Source organism: Rhopalosiphum padi, chromosome 3, assembly GCF_020882245.1.
Source record: "Rhopalosiphum padi isolate XX-2018 chromosome 3, ASM2088224v1, whole genome shotgun sequence".
NCBI classification, from domain to species: Eukaryota; Metazoa; Arthropoda; class Insecta; order Hemiptera; family Aphididae; genus Rhopalosiphum; species Rhopalosiphum padi.
Genome location: NC_083599.1, coordinates 30,670,371 through 30,693,962, shown reverse-complemented (window position 1 = coordinate 30,693,962; position 23,592 = coordinate 30,670,371). Strand labels below are relative to the sequence as shown.

The 23,592-nt window shown below is 26.9% G+C and overlaps 1 protein-coding gene across 1 annotated transcript in view; it reads left to right on the top strand.

The window, feature by feature from the left end:
* Positions 1-23,592, top strand: part of LOC132924642 (uncharacterized) — a 505,044-nt gene that overhangs the window by 344,454 nt on the left and 136,998 nt on the right. The window contains exon 2 of the mRNA XM_060989064.1: positions 10,005-10,143. Coding sequence (XP_060845047.1) covers positions 10,005-10,143 — 139 coding nt within the window. The remainder of the gene's footprint in view (positions 1-10,004; positions 10,144-23,592) is intronic.

Sequence of the window (23,592 nt, the reverse complement as noted above, 5' to 3'; positions counted from 1 at the left end):
TGACTAAATAAATTTCAACAAAAACAATTATGTATACTTATTGAGATTTTATACCAGAATGTTCTATTTTTAATTTAATTTGAGTTTGTTTATCGATTACATTGAAAATATTTAGAGTGTAAACCAGTATTATTTCAGTATAATATTATATGAGAAAAAACAATTTGAATTAAAAGTTTGATGAAATATTATAATAAAATAGTTAGGCATTTAAAGTTTATTAGTGGAGTGAAGTGGCACAGGATATAATACTCATCAAAATATTGGTCATCATCTAGCTAACATAACATAACTACTAATAATTAGTAACAACAGCTATAAAATAACAATAAAAAATTCAAAAATGTGAAGAGTTAAATGTTTTTTTTCAGAAATTTTGTTTTTAAATATGACTTAAATTTAAAATATTTATTATTTTTACATGTGAAATGATGAGTGTTTAATTTTAAACAAATTACTATGTATATATTAAATATCTACTTACATGATTTCAATAATCTACTGTTTTATTATAATATATATATATTATATAATACATAATAATCGACAATATCGCTTAACCGATAGTTTTAAAATTATAATTGATTCATACCGGCCTATGTCTATACGCGTTACAAGAATTTGTTATGTTAAAATTCCAATTCGTTTATATATTTTATATTAATACGATACATTATTGATAGGATTAATATGACCGTGTAGTGTGCACATATTAAAAACATTATTTCGGTGTTTCATATCTGTTACATGGTTTATAGTAATTATAACTATAGTAAAATATAATTATGACATTATCATTTTTGTCGTTCATACAATGTTTTTCCCGCGGTTATCGTCGTCGAAGCGACGAGAAAGTTTTCATTATCCATTTAGCGAGTAGAGTCGCACAAGCTTGGAGGTGCCTTCTAAGTGACGGTCGCGATTTCCATTTTGATAACCTCGCGTTTTCATTATAGCCGCTTCTACGCTACCACCATCCGACAACCGACATTATTGCTGACGGCGATTCGCTTCCTATCCATTTTCCAAGAATTAACGAACGGTAAATTAAATGTGGCGGGAAACCAAAAACGATGAAATAAAAACTAAACATATATAATATACACTGAGCCGTGAAACGAATGGCGTGAGAACGATATGTTATAATAATAATATAGATAATTATATAAAAATAACGGACGTGATTTTCGAGTGGTCGATTTGTTCGGAAAATAAGATGTCTGAAAAATTAGTTTCGTATATGTTTACACCGTTTGAAAGACATGTTTAAAAAAAACCATTAGACATTAATATATTTTGTGCAATATTAATATGATAGTATAACAATGTAATTGGTATAATGCGTTTATTTTGGACCATTTAAATTTCTTATAAGTATTTTTTTACCATTTAAATAAACAATATAATACATAATGATTCATTATGTTATATTAAATTTTAAAATACTGTTAACGCATACTTTGATTGCCTGAAAACATTATTGTATGGTGTGATTGTTAAATATTTAGAGTTTTAATTTACTAATTACAATGATATATATAAAAAAAATTACAAATTACAAACAGATATTTTTTTTACGTTTTTATTAACTTTTTTATTATTAAAAAAGAGTATCACAGGCAAAATATTAAGTTTTATAAAAATGTTCAAACGAATGGTTATTTTATTCACGATTTTCGCATAAAAAACTTGCCACCGATATCATCCCTAACTCCGCCACTGTAGGCACCGGAATCAATTAAATTAGGCTATCTAAAAGTTATCGAAAGACTGCCGGATATGCCTGCATGCACTTCAAAGATATTTCTACACGATCTATGTAGATGAACCAAATAATTATATTTTAAGTCTCACCCGCGTTGATACAACGATAGTCTGCGAATAATATGTTTTTAATTACATTTAAAATATCATTGTCTCGCATGTATTATTATTATTATTATTATGATTACTCGCCCACGATATCGTATGGAACCTAGATATACGCGCGGTACACATGGATACGGAGATTTAATTAAAATAAACACAATGCGTCTCCAGCGTCCAGTCTTAATCAGAGCGAATAAACAATATCATAATAATATAGAGAGAACATAAAGGGAGCCGTTGACTATTTTGGGGCCAACGTATGATATTTATATATAGGTACACGTGTCGGTTATAATATTATATTAAAACGGTGAACTCTGCTCAGTGCCAGGGTTGTATATAAACCCTTATACCTGCAGACGTTTGTATACTACCCCCGTGAGTCGACGAAAATACCCTCGTCCTATATAACTATACGATTCATTTTTAATATTTCCCCGTGTCCTTATCCTTTGTTCATATTGAACGTACATTTTACTGACAACAGTTTCTCTGATTTTTGTATTCTTTGTAATTTTACTTACCTTCTCCTACAGGATTCAACTGAGAACAATAATTATATAGTATAACACTTTGTACTTCCATGATTTGCACCGAAACAATAATAATAATAATCGGCTGCAGGTGAGTTTACCGTTCATAATCGTATTAAAGCCAACCACGACTAAAACAAATGTATGTTAATTGTAAAATTAAATTTATACCGTTATAACTGATATTAATTTTGACCAAACGTAGTACTCGGATATTATTTTTGTTTTGAAAATATTGTATACAATATATTTATTCCACACATTTCGCATAACTGCTAATTTTGAAAATTTATCTTCATTACATGCTTGTTGTTTATACAACTGGTTGAACTGTTAAATTGAATTATAACTTCAAATATTATTACTATTTTCAAAAATATTAAAACTACTGAAAATATCATTATGTATTTGAATCAATTAAAATAAAATAATCATTTTATTTCCCGAAATTGCAAAGCTACCTACAATTATTTTAGTTATAAAATGCATACGCGTTTATTATTATATTATTAATTATCAAACGCGTAATTCCGTGGTCATGATGGTTGTTCAGCGAAAAATAACATCAAGGGTTAAATATGATGATATGACATAATAACGACGACCGTGTCATGTGAACATAAAACTTTCATGACATACATCTACTATTAATTATTATTACATGTTATATTTATATATAAGTACATTCTTATGCGTTTGTAATTCTTGTACGCTCTATTGAGGCTGTTTTATGCCGATAAGCCTTGGAAATTTCTTGAGTATCATCAACAACATTTGTGTTTTACACGCATAATACGAAATGTATTGAGTCGTCGGTTTGGTTTGTAGTCGACTTTGTGAGAAAATCTATTTAATTTAAAAAAAAAAAATTCATATAAACTCAACGCGTTGTTGACAGCAGCGGTCAAGGGTTAAGAATTGTAGAACGAAAGTGTGGGGGGTCCTTACAGTAATACATACACCACCATTACTCGACATCCATAAAGCTGAATTGTATATAATATTATAATCTAGTGGTATGATCAAAAAGAAATAATTATTTTATTTCATAGTGAATTTTTTTCTCTTTTAGTATATTTAATTTGCAAGTAATAAGTATCAAATTTCATTGTTCGAATTTAGGTCAGTGTAGTTGATAACATCTTTTAAAACAAATAAAACTAGAATACATTTACTTTGCATACTTTGCAACGTAAATATTCTGATTATTATCCATAAAAAGTTTCGTTTTGATTAATTTAAATTTACTTTATTCAGAAAAATCCTTAACATTCTTCTGGACATAAAATGATTCTAACACATTTAATTCATCCGACCGCGTCGAAACAAGTCCTCGCAGAGAATAAGTAAAAGTAAAATTACTTCTCCAAGAATTAGTACACAAAATATGTACAAAAACTTAGAATTTACGGCCAAATATTGACATTTACATTATTAGTTTATAATATATATATATATATTTTTTATTTATTGTGTATTTTTAAAAGATGTAAAATTTAATATTAAATTAAATATCATAATATTGTTGTTAGTAAAAATAATATATGATAGCATAATATTTTTTGAACTCAAAACAATATGGATTTTAAATACATTTTTTTAAATATATTTACTAGTCTTTAAAAAACAATATTTTTGGTGGGCTAAATATTAATTTTTTTTATGTTAATTGAAATATGATTGCTTATATAATATATATATATTAAAAATTCAATTTATTTTATTTATTATATTTTAATTTTCATATTTACATACATGTCAAATGACGTGCGAGAGTATAAAATACTTAATGTGATTGTAATAAAAAATTATGGTGGACCAGATTTGGCTCGTGGTCTTGGATTTTCTAGTATATTTATGATACTATTAATGTATTATGCTAAACACATTTTTTAAAATCTTTAAAAAAAAATTATATACTTAAAACCATTCCATAAAAATATTAATGTATTATTGATAACTAACATTGTTAATTGTTCAAGAGATAAATGTATTATTTCTATTAGGAAATGTCTTAATTTTTTTCAGTGTGTATTATGTTGAATACAAACAATACAATTTTGGAAAATTATATGTATCTATATGTTTTTTGGGTTGAATATTTATCATTATTTTATTTATTAATAGATAAATAAATTCTATTAACAATAAAAATATAGTACCTACTATATTATAAATTATAATAATTAAAATGTATTAATCTCCGTTGACCTGTTGACATTAAGTATATGTAGCTATTTTGCCTATACAACTCGCCGTTATATAATAAAATAATGAAACTAAAATGTATTCTTCCTTGTGATTATATACAGAAAAAATAATCATGAAATTTCTATATTTCAAGAATAATATAATTATTTAATAAGTCTGGCTTAGGTCAGTGATATGAATACATATTAAAGTGCTTAAATTTTTGTATTTACAGTTTTATAACATTTATTATGACATGATTTATAATATTACATATTATATGTTGTATTATAAAAGACAAATCATTTTTATTTTATTATTACTAACTGTTACGGAATCTCATATTATATATAAGATAAAAGGTAAAATGTATCGGAAAAAAAAACTTTTCAACTATTTGATATAATTGTGTTTTAAATAGGTAATATATTATAATATAATATTATATATAATTATTTAAATATTATATTAAAGCAGTAATAGTAGTATTATGTTGTTTTTAAATAAAGAACTAAACTTAGGAATAAATTTATGAATTAGATAGATCTATGAAGTAATCTATTATTGTTGAATAATTTGAAAAATATGTCATAATATATTCTATTTCCCGTTAATTCACATATTTTTGAATTTAAAGGAATTCAGTCCTGTTTTTAATTCAAAGGAATACCAAAATCGGTAAAATGCGAATTTAATAGAATGAAAACTACTGAACGTGTAACAATTTAGAAGAATGAACCTGTGGAAATGGCTACAATTTTCTTTGGTAACGATCCACGGGTTACGACTAACCAGGTCTGTGACAACGAGCACTGACCATTACTAGTGACAAAGTATAATTTATTAATACTAGTAGTTCAATATAATAAAATCCGATAACTAGTATACACTCAATTTTGTATTTGATCTCTGTGTTTTATCCTCATTTTTTATACAACACCAATTTCGACCGAACAATAACAAACAAAGATCGAACTAATTACAACTTAATGTCATGCATTTAATTATCATTATGTTAACGATTTCAAACAATATTTTTTAAAATCTTACTTCCAAACATTTTTAACTTGATAATATATTTGTTTAATGAATTGTTTTATTACCACTCCCCACCAAAAAAAAAAAAAAAAACAACTCATGAAAAGTGATATCATAAAAAATGTTATTCTTATTATAATTCTGTAAATCTAGTCCAAAATTTAGATTTCACTTAATTCGTCTAAGATATTAGACTTTGTCGATGTGTGCTTGACGATATCTCTTCATTACCCTTGCGAGTTAACGACTTACCACACATGCCACATATGTATAGTTTCTCGCGCATGTGCATTCGCTTGTATTCTGTTAAAGTGCTGCTTTGAGTATAAATATGGTCACATAAGTCGCAATGATACAGTTTTTCACCTGTGTACATCCGCTAGTGTACATTCAGATTGTTGCTCTGGCTGAAAGACTTCACACTGATAAGGTTTCTCATTCTAAGCCGTGTGTGTTGGCCGGCGAATCTTTAAATGGCTGGTGTTGTTGAACCACTTGTCGCATTTAACACACAGTAATTGTTTTTTCTCTCGTGAGAATCCGCTGGTGTACTGTTAGTTGCCTGTTATAGGTGAATGTCTTATTCTACGCGTATACAACGAACTGTTATTTGTTTTTCGTACGATTATATGGTTACCTGCAGAATATTATAATTTATCAAATTAAATTGCAACATAACTTCATTTTTAGCCAGTATTTGATGTATTCTATTTGAATAAACTATAAAATCAATAGTAAATGAGTAGTTTTAAGAATTAATAAAATAAGATGTCAGGGTAATCACCACTATTTAATAATATAATATGGGTAGCTTATGATTATTACCAAGTTCAACGTCATCGTATTGTACCCAAGACAAAATACATAACAAAGTAAATAACATGCTTTCATATAAAATTTGAAATTCCAAGTTTTTGCCTCGTCTATATTTCATTATGTACTTGTTGACCTCATTGGAGATTTCCTGAGAAATATAAAATATTTAGTATTATAACAGAGTATATTAATCGTCATTGAACCATTACGTTCACGTTCAATAAGTTGTAAAAATGCAATACAATAATAAGTAATAGTCTAGTGTGAGGACGATAAAACTCTACACATTATCCACGATCGAGATTTCGTACATGCCGTATTTTGATAAAATACGAGTTATTATTATTGTCGTAATAATAAAATTATCGTTATTATCGATATATTTACTTAAAAATTTATGATGCAGTATTTCGAATTTACGTTTGTGATTTTTACTATAAATTCAAAAAAAAAGAAAAAGAAAAAAAGCGAAATAAATAGGACTTCTACTAATAATACATTTTTATTTATGTTTTATATAAATTATATATTTATCCATGGATTTCTCATATAAAATTAATCCAATATAAACATTAAACATGAATTTTACGGTTAATAAAATAAAGCGTGAACTTTAGCCAACGTTAAAGGAACAATTTATTTTTTGCAGTCTATTATTTACTCCGGGGGTCACCAATTTATATTTTTGAAGTGCTACATTAGAAATCTGAAAATTTTTCGCGTTATTTAAAAACCAATAATATTTAACAAAAATAATAATTTACAATCATAACATATAATTTTGTCATAATATGTGTTATTTATTCTTTGTCTGAGGTCCGAATAAAATGTGTTCGCGGGCTTCCATTTTGTGACCAATGGTTTACTCTTTTACAATGTTATCGAATGGACATGTTTTAATTGTAAATAATGATAGGTAACTAAATTCGGAATACAATAGTGCAATTCTGATTCATAATATTCATATAAATGATTATGAACCAACAATAATTATAATTATTAATAATAATTTATTATTTACTACCAACTTTTAACCATAAGCAAAATATTATAATAATGATATTTTAACAAAACACTGATATGATGGTGGTGATAATAATAATAATAATATCAGTTTTACCCAAAACTCCTGTCCTTTTTGTGTTGTCCCTAGTTTTACGCAAATGGTGGTAACAAGGCATAAATAATTATCATGTAAACACTAACATTTTATCCAGTGGTTCTCAATCTTTTAGTACCGCGGCCCAAATTTACCCTGAAAAATCTTTCGCGACCCACATGGTTTCACTTTTCAAAAAGTAGTTATAAAAAACAAAATTTGTATTATATAAATATGTATAAATTTGTAATATATATTTAGTATTTTATAGGTTTATAACCAATTTATTTTTATAAATATACTTTTAATAATGAGGTGTATGTGCTTGTTTTCTGTTATGGTTAATAACATCGTTGACATCATAATTCAAAAAATTGTTCACGACCCACTAGTGAGCCGTGACCCACACTTTGATAAATGCTGATTTATCTATGAAATTTTCGAAGTTAATAACTAATAGGTAATGACTTTAATATTAATCAGCTATATTGCAGAGCGTCTGATATTCCTATTTAATAAATACACAACAATTTTTTGAATTTGGTTTTGTCTATCTCTATTCATCTCGTAAACTACTATAAATATATTTCAATATTTAAGTTTATCGTTGGTTTTATTCTTTCAAATCTGTAATCGAACATTTTCACTGAAAATCATATTAAACTAATGCGTCTATAGATTATACAATTATGTTCTGTTACAGACAAATATCTAAAGAATCGGGATTTTTATACGCCTCAACGGATGTCCTGTACTATGTTTTTTAAAAATAATAAATGTTACTAAATATAAAATACGAGTTATAACTTGGATTTGAAAAGTATATAATTTAAATAAATTCGAAAATTTATAACGCACAAAAAAAAATAAAATATACCAACTTCAATAAATTCTACTTACCTTGGCAGTTTTCTTCTTTTTGCTATGATTTATATATTTCTAGAATCTTTTGAAATTAAGTTGGAAGTGTTTAAATCACCATTTTTTAAGTGTCACCGTGTTCAAATGTATCGTCATACCATAAATAATGACACTCACTTGACAAATATTAACAATAATAATTTAAAAAAATATATATACGTGAATGTATTATTTCCATTTAAATCTAATGTTGTCAAAAGAGTTCACCTTAAATAATATTCCTACGTCATAATAATAATAGTAATAATAATAATTGTAATCTGATATTAACCATTAATCATTGTGTCAATAAATGTACAGGGAACATTATTTTATTTCAATTTGGCGTTTGTGTAATAATTTTCATATCTATTTTTTATTTCATCTACATTAACTGTGAATAAAATAAACGTTAACATAATAATATATAAATACAAATTGTAATATTGATAACTATAAAAACAATAATAGTAATAATCGGAAACATTATAATTGTATTTTACGTTATAAAATAATAAAATGGAAAAATGATTATAGCCATTTTTTGTATTATTTAAATGCAACATCCTCAAAAATAAATACTAGGCGTCTATTATAAAATTTACGTGGAGGTCTAGAATGTATATATAAAAAAAAAAAAACGTTTAAAAATACACGTTTTCATATTATTAGATCAGCATAAAACTCAAAAATTCATTTTAAAACGTCACAACAACGTTATTGTGACTAAAAACGTAATTTCAAAACAATATAAAAAATACGGCCAATGGGGGGGGGGGGGGTTATAACACCCTTAGCCCCTCCCTCCTCTTGGCTTCGCCACTGTAAGTAGATTACCGGTGTGTCACCTATTAAAATTTAATGTTAACACTATTTATCATACATTTTAGTAGTAATTTTAATATATATTTATAGGTTAAGTAACAACTAATTATTAACCGAACTGACCTCTTTGACAATCTTGTTTATACGGCTTTAGACGTTTACACCAAATTAACTTATCTGATAGAGGTTGAATAACATGTCTAAGTTAACGGTGTAGACTAGACATAAGCAAGACAAGAAGGGGCTAAGGGGTTTTAAAATCTTAAATTATATTTTAAAAATACTTAAATTACTACAATGTTTTTTAAACTTATTACGTAATAGGATATAGATAATTTACTGAGTAACCCCCTCCTCCATATTTGCAATATTGCGTTAGGGTGAAGTTTTATCTATAGTGTACAGAAACAGAAAATTGTCTAGTTATTGTATGCATCGTCCGTAGAATGACAGCTGAGACTATGCTGTTCCACTCTTAGTTGCAGAAAAAAACTTCCCTTGAAACGTAGTCATGTATTGGAATTATAATTCGCATTAAGGTTGCTGCAAAAGTTTAAAATATTATACATCTACGCCATCAGTATACCAGAGTGTTGTAAGCTATCTCAGTTAAGCTTTTGTATGCAAAAATAAATATTAGCCTCCCACCTCCCCTTACCGAAAAAAGTATTATCTTGGTTACGTAAACAATATTTCCATCATGTTACTCATCACCGTGTGGTATTTATTCACAGGTGCCGTGAGACAGATATTCGCCGTCGTACACGGAACCGCGTCGTTGCCGTGTGACATTGCGCCACCGATACCCCACGATCCCCAGGACACTGTCATACTGGTGGTTTGGTACAGAAATGAGAAAACTGCGATATACAGGTAAGTTTCCTATTTCATAATATATGCTTGTAAATACGTCGTCGTGTATGACTACACATCGGGTCACGACGACTACAATTAAAACTATAAAATACCACTCATTATTTTAATCATATTATTATGGAATTAGTGATGACAACGATTGTCAAAAAAATATAAAAATAACCGATCGTAGTATATCGTTATATTTATTTATATTTTATGAAATTTAGGCTTAATGTCGTGTGTATAATTGAAATATTATAGTATACGTATCTAATGTATACTCATCCTTTTTATTCAACAATCTATTTTATATTAGCAGCGAAGGAATTCGTGAACACGCAATTAAATGGTCTTTTAATTTAATATTTTATACATTCATATTTAGTTGTTAATAATTTATTATTTAATTTCACAAATATATAACCAAACCATTTAGGTACATTATAAACATTTTATTATTGTGAACTAAAATGTTCTAAATCAACACAATTTGAAAATCTGTTATTTAAATAGAAGTTTTAGGTTAACTTTAGATATATTATTTTATATACTATCTACATAATTAAATAAACCATTATTTCTTAACTGATAACCAAAGAGTATTAATTCACAACCATTGTAAGACCGTGCAATAATTATATACCATTACAATATTAAATTAATGTTAATTATCAACAAAATAACAAATTCTATAAACAATCCTCTTTTGTGTAATCGAATTTCGTTTCTCGGAAATATGCATTTAATTCAGAACAAACAAGTTCCAACTAAGTAGAAAAAAATGTATTCACAACCAAAAGGTTTTATCTGTAGAACGTTTTGGTCCATAATAATTTAATTGTTTTTATATTATGGTTTTTCTACGTTAAGTTTAATTCAAATTACAAGAATTAACGCAGAATAACTTTTTTGTTATTAAGTGGTAAATTATTAGATAATATGGCAATCATTAAAAATCATTCATTAGAAAAGAAGATATAACATTCTAAAGTTTACAATTTGTTTATGCTATTAAAGTTGATATATTTTTTGATGGTGTCTCTTCGTTTTGAGCCCTAAAATTGTTAAATCTACTGAACAATTATAACAAACAATAGATAATTCTTAGGCATTGTTGTAATTGTTCAATTGTTTGTACTTATTTGTTTTTTTTTTTTTATTTCTTTTATTACGATTTAAACGAATATAATAAAACGCATTATGAATCCCATATAAACGTTATATTACCTGAGATATAAAATTCAGAAACTTAGTAGATCGATGTAAGTTTATTCCAAATTTTAAATATTATTATATAGATAAATAAATATGTATACATTTATAATGTATAATATTATATATACCTATACGAATTGTATCCAGCGCAAACGTAAATAATAAAAAACGATAATATGTGCTAAGAGTTAACATAATATACTCTTAAGTATTTTACCCATAGGTAGCAATAATACCAATACGACTTATATCTGTGTAATGTACTATACAATATGCCTGCATATTTCAAACATAATAATTTAATCAAAATTGTCTAAGATATACGTATGCATACACATACGTATACTGAAATGTAGGTTAATTTATCATTTATGCCCACTCACGTTGTTTTTCGTTCAATGTATTTTATAAAATTCTGATTTTTTTTTTTAATTTACGAGTATATCAATTTAACAACTATATATTTAAATACCTGTAACTTTTTATATGAAGTACCTACTTAATTTTAATAAACTAACATTTTAGAATTTTTAAAATTCTATTATTTTGTTATACTATTGTTAAGGATTATTGTCTTTAGTGTAAAAAGTTTAATAACTGGAAAACTTCTAATTTACAATAAAAACTCTTCAATGTTCACGAAAAAAGTCATTTACTTGACAATTTACAATAAAAAAGTAGCTTTCATTTGAAAAAGAAATTTATATCACCACTGTAAAACGTTTAAATGATACAGTATTCTAAATGTTGAAAATACAGTTTTTAATTAAATACTAGAAATAGGAGTGAATAATATAATTTTTGAATTTTTATAATTTTATTTTTATGTCGATGTTTTGATAAACATTTTACTGCGTCGGAGATATACAAGAAGAATTCTGAAAAAATTTCTTTGAATATCAGTTAAAAAGTATTTTATTATTACGATAATTGTTTTTTTTAATGTTTTCCTAAAAACAACTACATTATTATATACATTTTTCTTGTTATCATTATAATTTTTAAGAAAACAAAACAATTTGAACCACCGAATATTTTTATTTTTCAGCAATAGTTTTGTTTTTGGTATTTTGGTAGATACTCATTAAAATAAAATAAAAACAATAATTTATGATAAAATGAATTTAATTTAATAAAAGAATATTAAACAGACACTCAAAAAAAAACTATTTATAAGTATTTTTAAAACTATTCAAATTGTTATGATGGTATTAATACTTTGTTTATAAATATTCGAGTATTTATTCAAAATATTTTTTAAAAGTATTTTATCCATGTCTGGACTGGTGGCTTATACTGCCAATCAAGTAACGCTTTTCTTAAAAAAAAAAATAAAGCACTCAAACTAAAAATATGAGAGATTTTGACTAACTGATGATAGATGAAAGTTGAGTAACTGCGATATAGCAACCTGATAATCAAGCTATCATGGGTAGTAATTATATTATGTTTTATTTGATTATATCTTCATTAACGTTAATAATATTGACGTGATTTTGTACTTGTTTTCGAAGCATTGAGCAGCCAACACGTGACTATATAACTTGGTTTTATTCGTTATGTGTTTTAGGTAGCGGCACTAAAGTTAATATTACTATAGTTTCTCCCGATCTCCTAGTATTTAGGTAAAGCTATACAGTAAAGGATTTAACGAAAAAAATCCAGAAACCTTTTTGAATAATAATGCACATAGTTTAATTATAGTGTTAGTAACATCCTACGCGTTATAGCGTACTTCTTTGCTTTTATCGTTCAAAACGACTTCCTGATAATATGTAAAATTTTCCACAAATCGATCTTAGTTACCTGTAACATTTTATCATTTTACACATTAGATTGTCAATATTATAAGTTTTACCTTTTTTCGTAGTACCTCCACCTCCACCGTGTAATGTCATTTCACGCATGAATTCATTCAACGTTTTTGTAAATAAGCAATCACAGTCGTTAATTATAACTCAAATATTTTTAGGTAGGTAGGTATTGTATAAAAAAATGTAATCGATGTAATAAAATTATATAATTAAAAAAATTAATTAGTTAAATTAATTTGTATAAATAAACTATTACAAATTAATTTTCCCTAATGTAGTCGCGACTGACTGAAACCTGCATCAGCGTTCGGAGTAACAGCTTTGATGAAATAATAATAATTATTTTATACAATTAACAGTTATAATATAATATATTATTATTATTATTTTTCTGGAAATCGCAATACAACCGTTAGCGGGAAATCGACAGGTTGATAACGAGTGAAGGTCCCATAGGCGGAAAGCTCCACGTTATATGTGTGCATAATTAACAATGTACGTCGAGGGTTGCGCAATAGATCGCAGTTTCGTTATCATCATCGGTGAAATTCCAACGTTTCGATAAAATTCGTACGGGCTGAAAGCCGCTTTTAAATCGAAATGTGCGTGGGTGCAATGCATAAAAAAAAAAGCAGTTTGCTTTGTACGCAACGATAATACTATGCGAATATTATCCCAATTAGGTTTCGGTATAAAACTCGGTGGGAGCCGCGTAATAGCACAGGCCACCTGCATTAATGTAGAGAGAGCGGTAATGCTGCAGGGAGTCATGGGAATTGTGCACTGCCCAAACCACTACCTCCACCGCCGTCACTGCCGACGATGGTTCTGACGTTAACCCTCGCCCTCGTCTCGCGCCACAACCGCTGAATGGTTAAAAGCACTCGAGACGTTGTGTGTGCACTGCGATCACACACACGCACTCGCTGCAGTTGCGGTTATTGTCTTTAAACCCGGGGATGGATCCCGACTCAAAGTGACTGTATTGCAGTGAAGAGTGATTTCAAAAATTCAAAACACCCTTCGGACTAGTCGTCGTTGTCCACCCCATCGCACCTTTTATCGACATCGCATCAGCGGGTTTCTTTTGTCAGCGCGCTCGTCTCGAAAACAACAGCGCGTGCACACATCACAGTCATTATACCCAGTATGTAAATGATAATATAAGGTGTGCGTCCTAATCATCATAGAACATTTCAAAAAACGCATGACGTTTATATATCAGACAACCGCGAAATGAAAAAAATAAAATAAAATAAAAATAAATAACCTCGTGCGATACTTTACGGCGATTTCTTTACGTTCAGTTCTATTTACACATGCATCCGACACAGTCTCTCAAGATTAACGATCGATCGGCGGACGTTTCCCGGTGCCCATTGATTTATTATGATTTCCCAGCATCGCCGCTGTACCGCGGGTATGGACGTGTTATTGTATTGTGCGAACGGGCCCCAATACTTCATTTTGAAAATGTCGAGCGTACCTATACTGCCGCGACCATTAATCAGTATTTGCCGTGGTCTACGTGGAGGTAACATATTATATTTTAAAATTTGACTCAAAAATTGCATACTGATTACACTGATTACTTTATGGGTTAGCGTTAATGTTCTTCATTAATTTTAATAATTCTCGTTCATTTTGTGAATTTGTTCGATGGTGCAGTATATTCTATAATAAAGGAAAACAATTATTATAATAATTAATTTAAAAAAATAAAATCTGAGTAAAATGCAACAAATTATTAATTAATTAGAAATTAGCAACTACACCATTACAATTTATGGCTAGTTTAACTATAGTTACAATGAACACTGAAGTAAAACCAATATGAGATTTTAAATACTACTTTAAAAAAAGTGTTTCCGAGTTCAAACTGGAATTATTAGAATTATTTTTAATTGACTATACAACTATCACTAACTATAGATAAACAAAATAATAACAACAATTATGTTTAAATGATAAATTAAATGATCAATTGAAATTGTACGTAATGTTTATTAGTTGTTACATAACGAATGACTCTATTTTAATGATATAAGTATATGTTTTTCGGATTCGCATAACACGTCATATTATTTTACTAAAGGTAGAGTTTTCCTAATATTGTTTCATAAAATAATTTTACAGATAAATATAAAATTGTTTTTATTGTAAATAAAGGATAAATATCAAATGAAATATTGTTTTTGAAAATCTGACGTGTGAATATTTAGCTGTGTAAGTAAGTAGGATTATAATTTAAAATAGCTGTACGCATTTACGTGACAAGGATGGTAATACCTGTGTGAACTATAAAATTAAATTTCAAAATAAAGGAATACCAGAGATTAAACGATAAGATATGTTAGGGAGATTAAATAGAAGAGAAAAATGTTTGGGACAAAAGTAGTTTTAAATCGCAAATAATAATGAACACCCTTAACATTTTCCCAAGAGTCCCATAAAACAAAAAAGGTAATAATATGTTTTTCAACGGTACGTTCTATTTATATTTTGTTAATTTATATTTTTGTTTTGTAAAATGTTTTAGTTATACTATATAATTATAAAATTGTTAATGCAATTTTAAAAGTGAATATTTTTAACAATATGGAATGTTTCTTTTTTGAATTTAAGTAAATGCTTTGAATCTTAATAAAAATATTTTGCATTTATTATTAATATTTTAATTAAGTACCCACCTAGCTAATGATTATAAAACAAGACTACTAATATTTAAATAATTAAATATATTTATTAATACATTTTTCAGAATAAACTAATAAATATTATTAGATTTAAATTAACGGATTACTCAGGTATTTGAGTCTAACATAATTTATATTCAACAACTGAATTAATAATAAACAATAAAAACTGAGAAAATGTTTGCATAAACGTAATTTTTATGTAGTTATATTATTTCAATGCATTTTTTTCTTACTGATCTATTTTGATCGGATATATTTTTAGAATATATTTTGATCAGTAAAACTTCTGGCAAAACCCATTTATAGATTCAAAAAAATCGAAATATGTAAATTATTTTTCATAGACTTTGGCGTTTGTTCGGAATTAAAAAAAAAATGTTAGTTTAGCAAAATAACATTCACATCTAAATTTTATTGGTGAAAAACAATCGAAAATACTCCCATTAAAACATACCATAACGTTTCGAATAGATGTGTATTTATCAATTAAATTTGCATTTCTGCTAGTGTAGCGAAACGGATGATTTAAAATCAAAGAACACCAAAAACATACACGAACGCGTCGTAATCGGATAAAACTGTTTTTGTGGACGGGCCGGGATACAGTTATTGCAGTCGATTTTCAGCATGTACAAAAACACGTATTTTGACAATTACTGAAGATTTACACAACAATTAAAACAATGGACGCTGGGCAAAACGATAATAATATTATTTAGCGATTCGTTGTAGCCGTTTGATTGCCGACGGCCAGACTTTTGAATAATAATAATTATTGTTGAATTCCCTTCATTGTTTTACCAATCATTTCCGTCAACCGAACTGCAGACAATAAAGACAATTATATTATACCCATCATCATCATCATTATCATCATCATCATCAATGTCATCGTCATCGATGTTGCCATTGCTGAACACATTTTTCAGTTGTACTTTGCCATATATAGTTTACACTGTTACGATATGGTTATACGATGATAAATTATTTTTTTCCTTTTTTTTCGTACCTGCGATGTTCAAATTTTTACATTAAAAAAACCGTAAAAGTATTTTAATGTTTTTAAATTATGTAGTAATATTTTTGATTAATTATATTTATTAGACTGATAGAATATATTATTTTATTTATTTCAATAAATATATACACAAAATGTGTTATATAAACTGATAGTAAAAAAAAATAGTTTCAGTTAAATAAGTTTTTACTTACCCACCTAAGATAGCATAACACGTTATATAAAAATTAATTATGTTACACTATGTCACAGAAGTTTACATTTAAAGTTTATCATTAATACATTTCAGATGATGCTCATAATATATTGTATACATTATTCATGATACGTTTCAGTTCTTATTAATTTATTCGTATATGTTTATTATCCAATACACGGAATTATCAGAATAAGTAGTCGACTGATGTCAATTTTATTTTTATTATTTCAAAGCAATCAATTACGAAATATACAACAGTATGTTTTGCAAAACATACATTTGTTAGTGGGATCCTTAAGTCTTTTTAGTAGATCAAACTTAAAATAATAAAAATTAAATACTTGTAAAAAATATGATGATATTCAGTCAAAGATATAAAATGTATATCTCATGTGTTTAGACTATGTAATAAAATCAGTACAAAATGAAACTAAATATCTTGAAACCACACTGGACAAACTGTTAACCTGGAAACCTTACTTTCAAACCAGACTGTATATTTTTCACCCTTTTCTTAAGTCTACATTAAATATCTGATTCAAACTATCCCTGTACAAGTAGTGATCAGACCAGTCTGGTAGTGATATATAATGGTATACAAATTTGGGTCACTGCCAATGCATCTAGCATCCACCCAATCCAATCATTTCAAAATACATAATGTTAAATTAACTCATATGTTATGGTATTTTACTAATATAACAATTTTCAAAGGTCTACAATTTATAATGAGGTTTTCAAACTTTCTAAAAACGTTTTTATTTCAGATATTGATCTCCGACGCCAACCATAAAAAAATATGGCATCCCTTTCAATTTTTGATAATTTTTCATGCCAGTTAAATTCACAATTAAATAGCGATATAATAAACTAATAAATATGTAGTTTGTAATTTTTGGGTGTAATTGTATTATGTATAACAAATAGGGTTAATTTCCTCTCCACACCACTAACGCATATTATAATGTTATTTATAGGTAGTAATAAGTACTTATTTATACTGTATTATTGTACAAATGATTTTGTTTTATATTTTAATAGAAATAAAAATAAATACTTTAAATACGATTACAACCAAGATTATCGATGTGCGCATTGCAGTCATAAACGATCGATATGGTACGGATTTACGGTATAGATGCGAACGATACAACGAAACGTCTTGGTATTATACCTATGTCATCATATCTTATACGAGACAACGATAGCTTATAAAATATCATAACTCGTTCACTATCTGAGTACAAATCTTCAAAACCGAAGTGACCAATTCTTTGATGGAACTATGGTTTCTTCGAACAAGAAACACATAAGTCCGGATGTACGCTAATCGCACTTAATTGCACCATAAGCGAGAGATAATATATGTAGTTAAAAAAAAATCATCATAATCTAGTATTAACATAATAAAAAAAAAAATAATATAAAACAATATTATGATAATAATAATATGTTCACAGCATTGCAAGTTTGAGGTGTCGACTCGACGGAATTTCGACTTTTTGCGATCTAAATTCAACGAAAAATCGTTTTCTTTTGGACACGCTGTAACGGTTTATTAATCAGGCCCTGGGGAGGTATAATATCGTACGGGTTTGTATGTATATGCGCGTGTATTTTTTTCCCTCGTTACTTTCTCTATTCGTCTCGAAATTACTCATCCGGGTTTTCTGGAGGGATTAAAAAAAAATAAAGGAACACAAGGAGCGCCCGGTGGGCATGTTTTTGCAACGGTAAACAAAACGCAAACAAAAAAAAAGAATATATTTATAATTTTGTGTTTTTTTTTTTTTTTTTTTTTTTTTTTTTTTAATCCGAACGCAGGGGCAAATCCTTTACGGTGTGTACAGCAGCAGCAGCAGTATACTTACCGCCGCTGTCGTTTGATGAATATTACGCCATATTTTCTGCCAGCCAACCGCGGCGAAACAATAATATAAATACTTACAATATTATTATACAAGCCGGTCTCGATGATCAGAACTCTAAAATACAGAACGTATAGTGTTGCCGAACTTGGCTACCGTCGTTGTCACAGACTTATAATACAATTCTCGACGTTACAAGTGCTACGTAATTATCCGATTACTGTTTGACTAAAGCCTCTTTACAACCTAACGCTCTGTACATATTGAGTATTCCCATACTCTCTCGTATTGCTGTCTACCATACGCCTACATGGTTTTTGTTTTTGTTCGTTCCGTGCAGAATATTATCATACCGATTGCTACTCGTATTAATTGGAAAAGGACTGGCAGTTGAGCAATAATAATAATAAAACAGCAATGATTTAGGTGAAATTCGTGATAAAAATATTGTGTAATGTCTCTAAGCTTTCGAATTCATGTAAATCGTTTGTAAATAGCTGATATTAATTCCGTCTGTTAAGATCTAGTTCGATAAAAGTCGTAATTCTTTTCAAAGCATTTGTTTTGTTTAAAGTTGTTTCATCACATTTGCGAGGTGATCACGGGATGATTGTAAAATATAGCCAAATATGTTTTAATTTCATGATCATTGACTTTGATCAAAATGTCAGTAATCATCAAAAACAAACACAAAAAACACAAATAATTTAAATTCAGATGAAAAAACACACACACACATATATATATACATATACACTTAGCTTGAAAAACTATTGAATAAATTTGTTGATATTTTTAAAATGTTTTATTATAATATCAGAGTAATGGTTTTTAGAATGTTTTTTTTTTACTAGAATATATATTATGCTTATGCTTGGTTGGACTTTGGTTTTGTAATATTAAAATTATGGACTTTTTAGGTTTACATTTTGTGTGACTAAAATAAACGCGAATAACAAAACTTTTCTTTTTATACATTTATAAAACTCTTTTGTTTATATAAAAACTAAAAACTAAAATAAAATCATAATAATAATAGTATATACACAAATTCTGAGCACTGTTTTGTAATTAAAGTGACAGAAACTGATAATAATAACATACGTCCACTTTTTGGACTACAGTTTTCAAAGTTCAAAAATAAGTAACTCGTTCAAACTTTGAACATGTGATATTTTTAAGAATTCAATTTATCTGCATCATTAGTTATATTGATAACATTATTATTTCTTAAAAAAATACAATTCAAATTTTTTATTGATTGTCAAATTATTAAATTGATAACAATTTGTTAATTTTGACTTTTAGTTTTTTTTTATGTAAACCATATTATTGAGAACTATTGAAATTTATAAATATAATTTAGTAACTACAACATTAAAACAAATAAACTATAAATAATATATATAACACTAAACTATTTTCATATCGCATACATTAATAATTTTTCAACATTTTTGAATTTTAAGTTTTTTAATAATTTTTTTTTTTTTGAAATGTTTATTGTGTATATTTAAATGTACTATTCTTAATGACTTTTATATACATAACACTACAGATAAAACTTAGAAATCGATAACGTTATTTTGGTCAATGTTACATTTATTCTCTTCACTCTTAGTGAGGCAAGAGCTTAGATACGTTTTCTAAAATAATTTTATTTTTCGATTCTTGAGTTAGCTTAGAGAGGATAAGCTATTGACTTAACGATAATGTGTTTTCATTCGGTAAACACTTTTTAGGATAGTAAATGTGGTCCATGTAGCATATGAAATCGATCGGAAATTGGATGTAGATTGTACTTTGGATATGTCAACGTAACCTTTCCATTAAAAAAAAAAAAAAACCCATTAAATCGAAGAACTAACAAGATTTACATTTTTTTTTGCATCTGTATTTTGACTCTCGTTGATTCTAGTTCAAACAACATGTTGTATGGACTTGAAAGTTTAACAGACGATATTTACAATTTAATACTTACACATATATTCCCTTATAATAAATTATACATACATTCACGAGGATATTTTTCGTATATTTTCTGTTGTTTCTTTCTTACCCTTTGAATTTCTTATTGTAACATTTTCATTGAAATTTAAACAAATAGCATTTAATTTAAAAGTTCTTTCTATTCAAATGTTATTATGCCAAATAAACTATGAACTATAAAAAGGTATCAAACTTTATTATTCACCATAATTTTTATATTCTACGAAGAGCTAGAAATAAAGTCGTACTCTCGAACAATATTAAAACATTTTAATATTTGAAAGTCAAAATCAAAGAAACATTTTGAATGTTTAAACACTTATTATTATTAAAATAATGTTTCAACTGACCATAAAAATGATTGTCTAATTCTTTTCATTTTAATGAGTCAATATTTGTTTCTATTGCATAATAAATACATCTATAAAATAGATTTTATTGTAATAATTATTGTTTGTTTTTACACCTAATTGATACTTCAGAATCTTTAAATAGCAAACACACATTATTAAAGATGTAAATCAGCAATATTAGCCTACACCATATGTAATATAATATATTATGCTATTAATAGTGTAAAATATTTTCTCTTCACGTTTATGGCTTGTTGAAATTGTGTATCACCAACTATTATTTGTATTTAATCTGTAGAATATTATATTTTTTTTTACTGAAGGAGGTATATGTATGTTCAATGTGATACTTACTATTTTTAAAATTCAAACGTTTTGTCATTACATTTTTAATTAGTTTATAACTATTTGAAAATGTATAATAATACATTTTCTTATTTTTCAATAATTTTTTATTTATGTTGAAATATGATGCAATATATATATATATATATATATTATTATTACAATTAACGATAAAAAGTAAAATATTAAAACTATTAAGTGACAAATTAAAAAAAAATAATATGAATATGAATATGAATATTTATAGGTTTGACTATTAATAAGTCTGTTACCTGTACTATTGTTTCACATTTTTATTTGATTTTAGCTATTATACACATTATTATTATTATCAAAATAGTATTATAAAATACTATATTAAAAATATTATAAAAAAAAGCACTAACTCAATCTTGTATTCACTATTACGATATATTATTATACTATATTCAGTAAACGAGTAATCCATATAATTTATACAAATGACAAAATATAGAATTATTTAACTTAGTCATGATTTTGTATCCAAGTTTGACATTGTATGATTCACAGTATTTATATTGCGTGTAATGAACCGGTATTCTCATAACATAATAATTGTGAATTCGTTCAACATAAAACACAGTTACAGTTGAATAAACAGAATTCATTTTAATTTTTTTTAAACATTATCAATTAATATTTAAAATTTGAATATTATATCTAATATAATATACGTTAATAAATATTTATTAACATAATTATGTATTTTATTTTTATAACAAAGATGATTGGTGAGTAATAATATATTTGAATTAAAAATGTTTTAAATAATTTCATTGAGCGTTTATTTTAAATGAATTTTTATAATGATGTACAAAACTGTATAGTTAAAAAATATGTTGAATTCATTAAAACTGAGTTATTTATATAATTGTGATAATTCAAACTTATGTTTTAGGTATCATTTTTACCTTTTTATAACATTTCTCCTATCAAATATAAAATTATTCAAATGTGACAAAGTATGAAAATTCAAAGAGCCTAAAATAACATGCATAATTATTATTATTTCCATTATCAATTCTGACCTTAAACACTAAAAATATACACATATTAAGTATTAAATATATTTCAAGATTACTGATTTAATGTTTTAGGTGAATATCATATTTTAGTCACACAATTTAATAAGCATTTAAAATGTATTAATAAAGTTCATAATTATAAGTAAGATACGCAATATGTAAATTATTAATAATATAAAAGTATTCTTTGTCATATAATATATATATATATGTAGTTGCAATATTTCAAATTCATCTAATATACATAAAGTTCATAAAATAATTGGCTAAATCTACTGACAAGATTTATGATCATTAAAATAGATGTAGTTATAATTTATAGATATTATTATTATTGTATAAATAAGTTTATTTTTGAATTTATGACGTATTGTTGTTATTATTGCTATCGTTATAACTGTATTCGCATCCACCGGAGATTAAAAACTAAAAGAAAAAAAAAATTTAATTTGTTTGTAATTTGCGCGATAACTCCGCTACCACCTAAAACTGTTTCGTAAACTTTTTGTGAGAGTATTGCCATCGCCGCCGTGCAGCCGTACGCAGCCGGAAAAAAAGAAATTAAACACCGCCGACCGTGGAGAGGGTTACGGATGAACCAAAAAAAAAAAAAAAAAAAAAATAGGCAACGTTGACCATAAATATTCGTGAGGATAAGATTATTATTAAAACATTAAGCCGAAGGTTGAGTTCAAAAATAATTAAAACCAAGACAACGAGTCGTTTGCTGTGCTGAGATAGATTTTAAATTGCTCATCTAGACGCGGAATAGGTCGGAGAACTGTGGGGGGAAAATAATGAATAAAACCGCAACAGAAAACCAGCGGTCACGGCGGCGACATTTAAAAACCTAGAAAACAAAATACATAAAACGCAACTTGGAAATAGAAAGAAAGGGACGGAGCAATGGGAAAATGT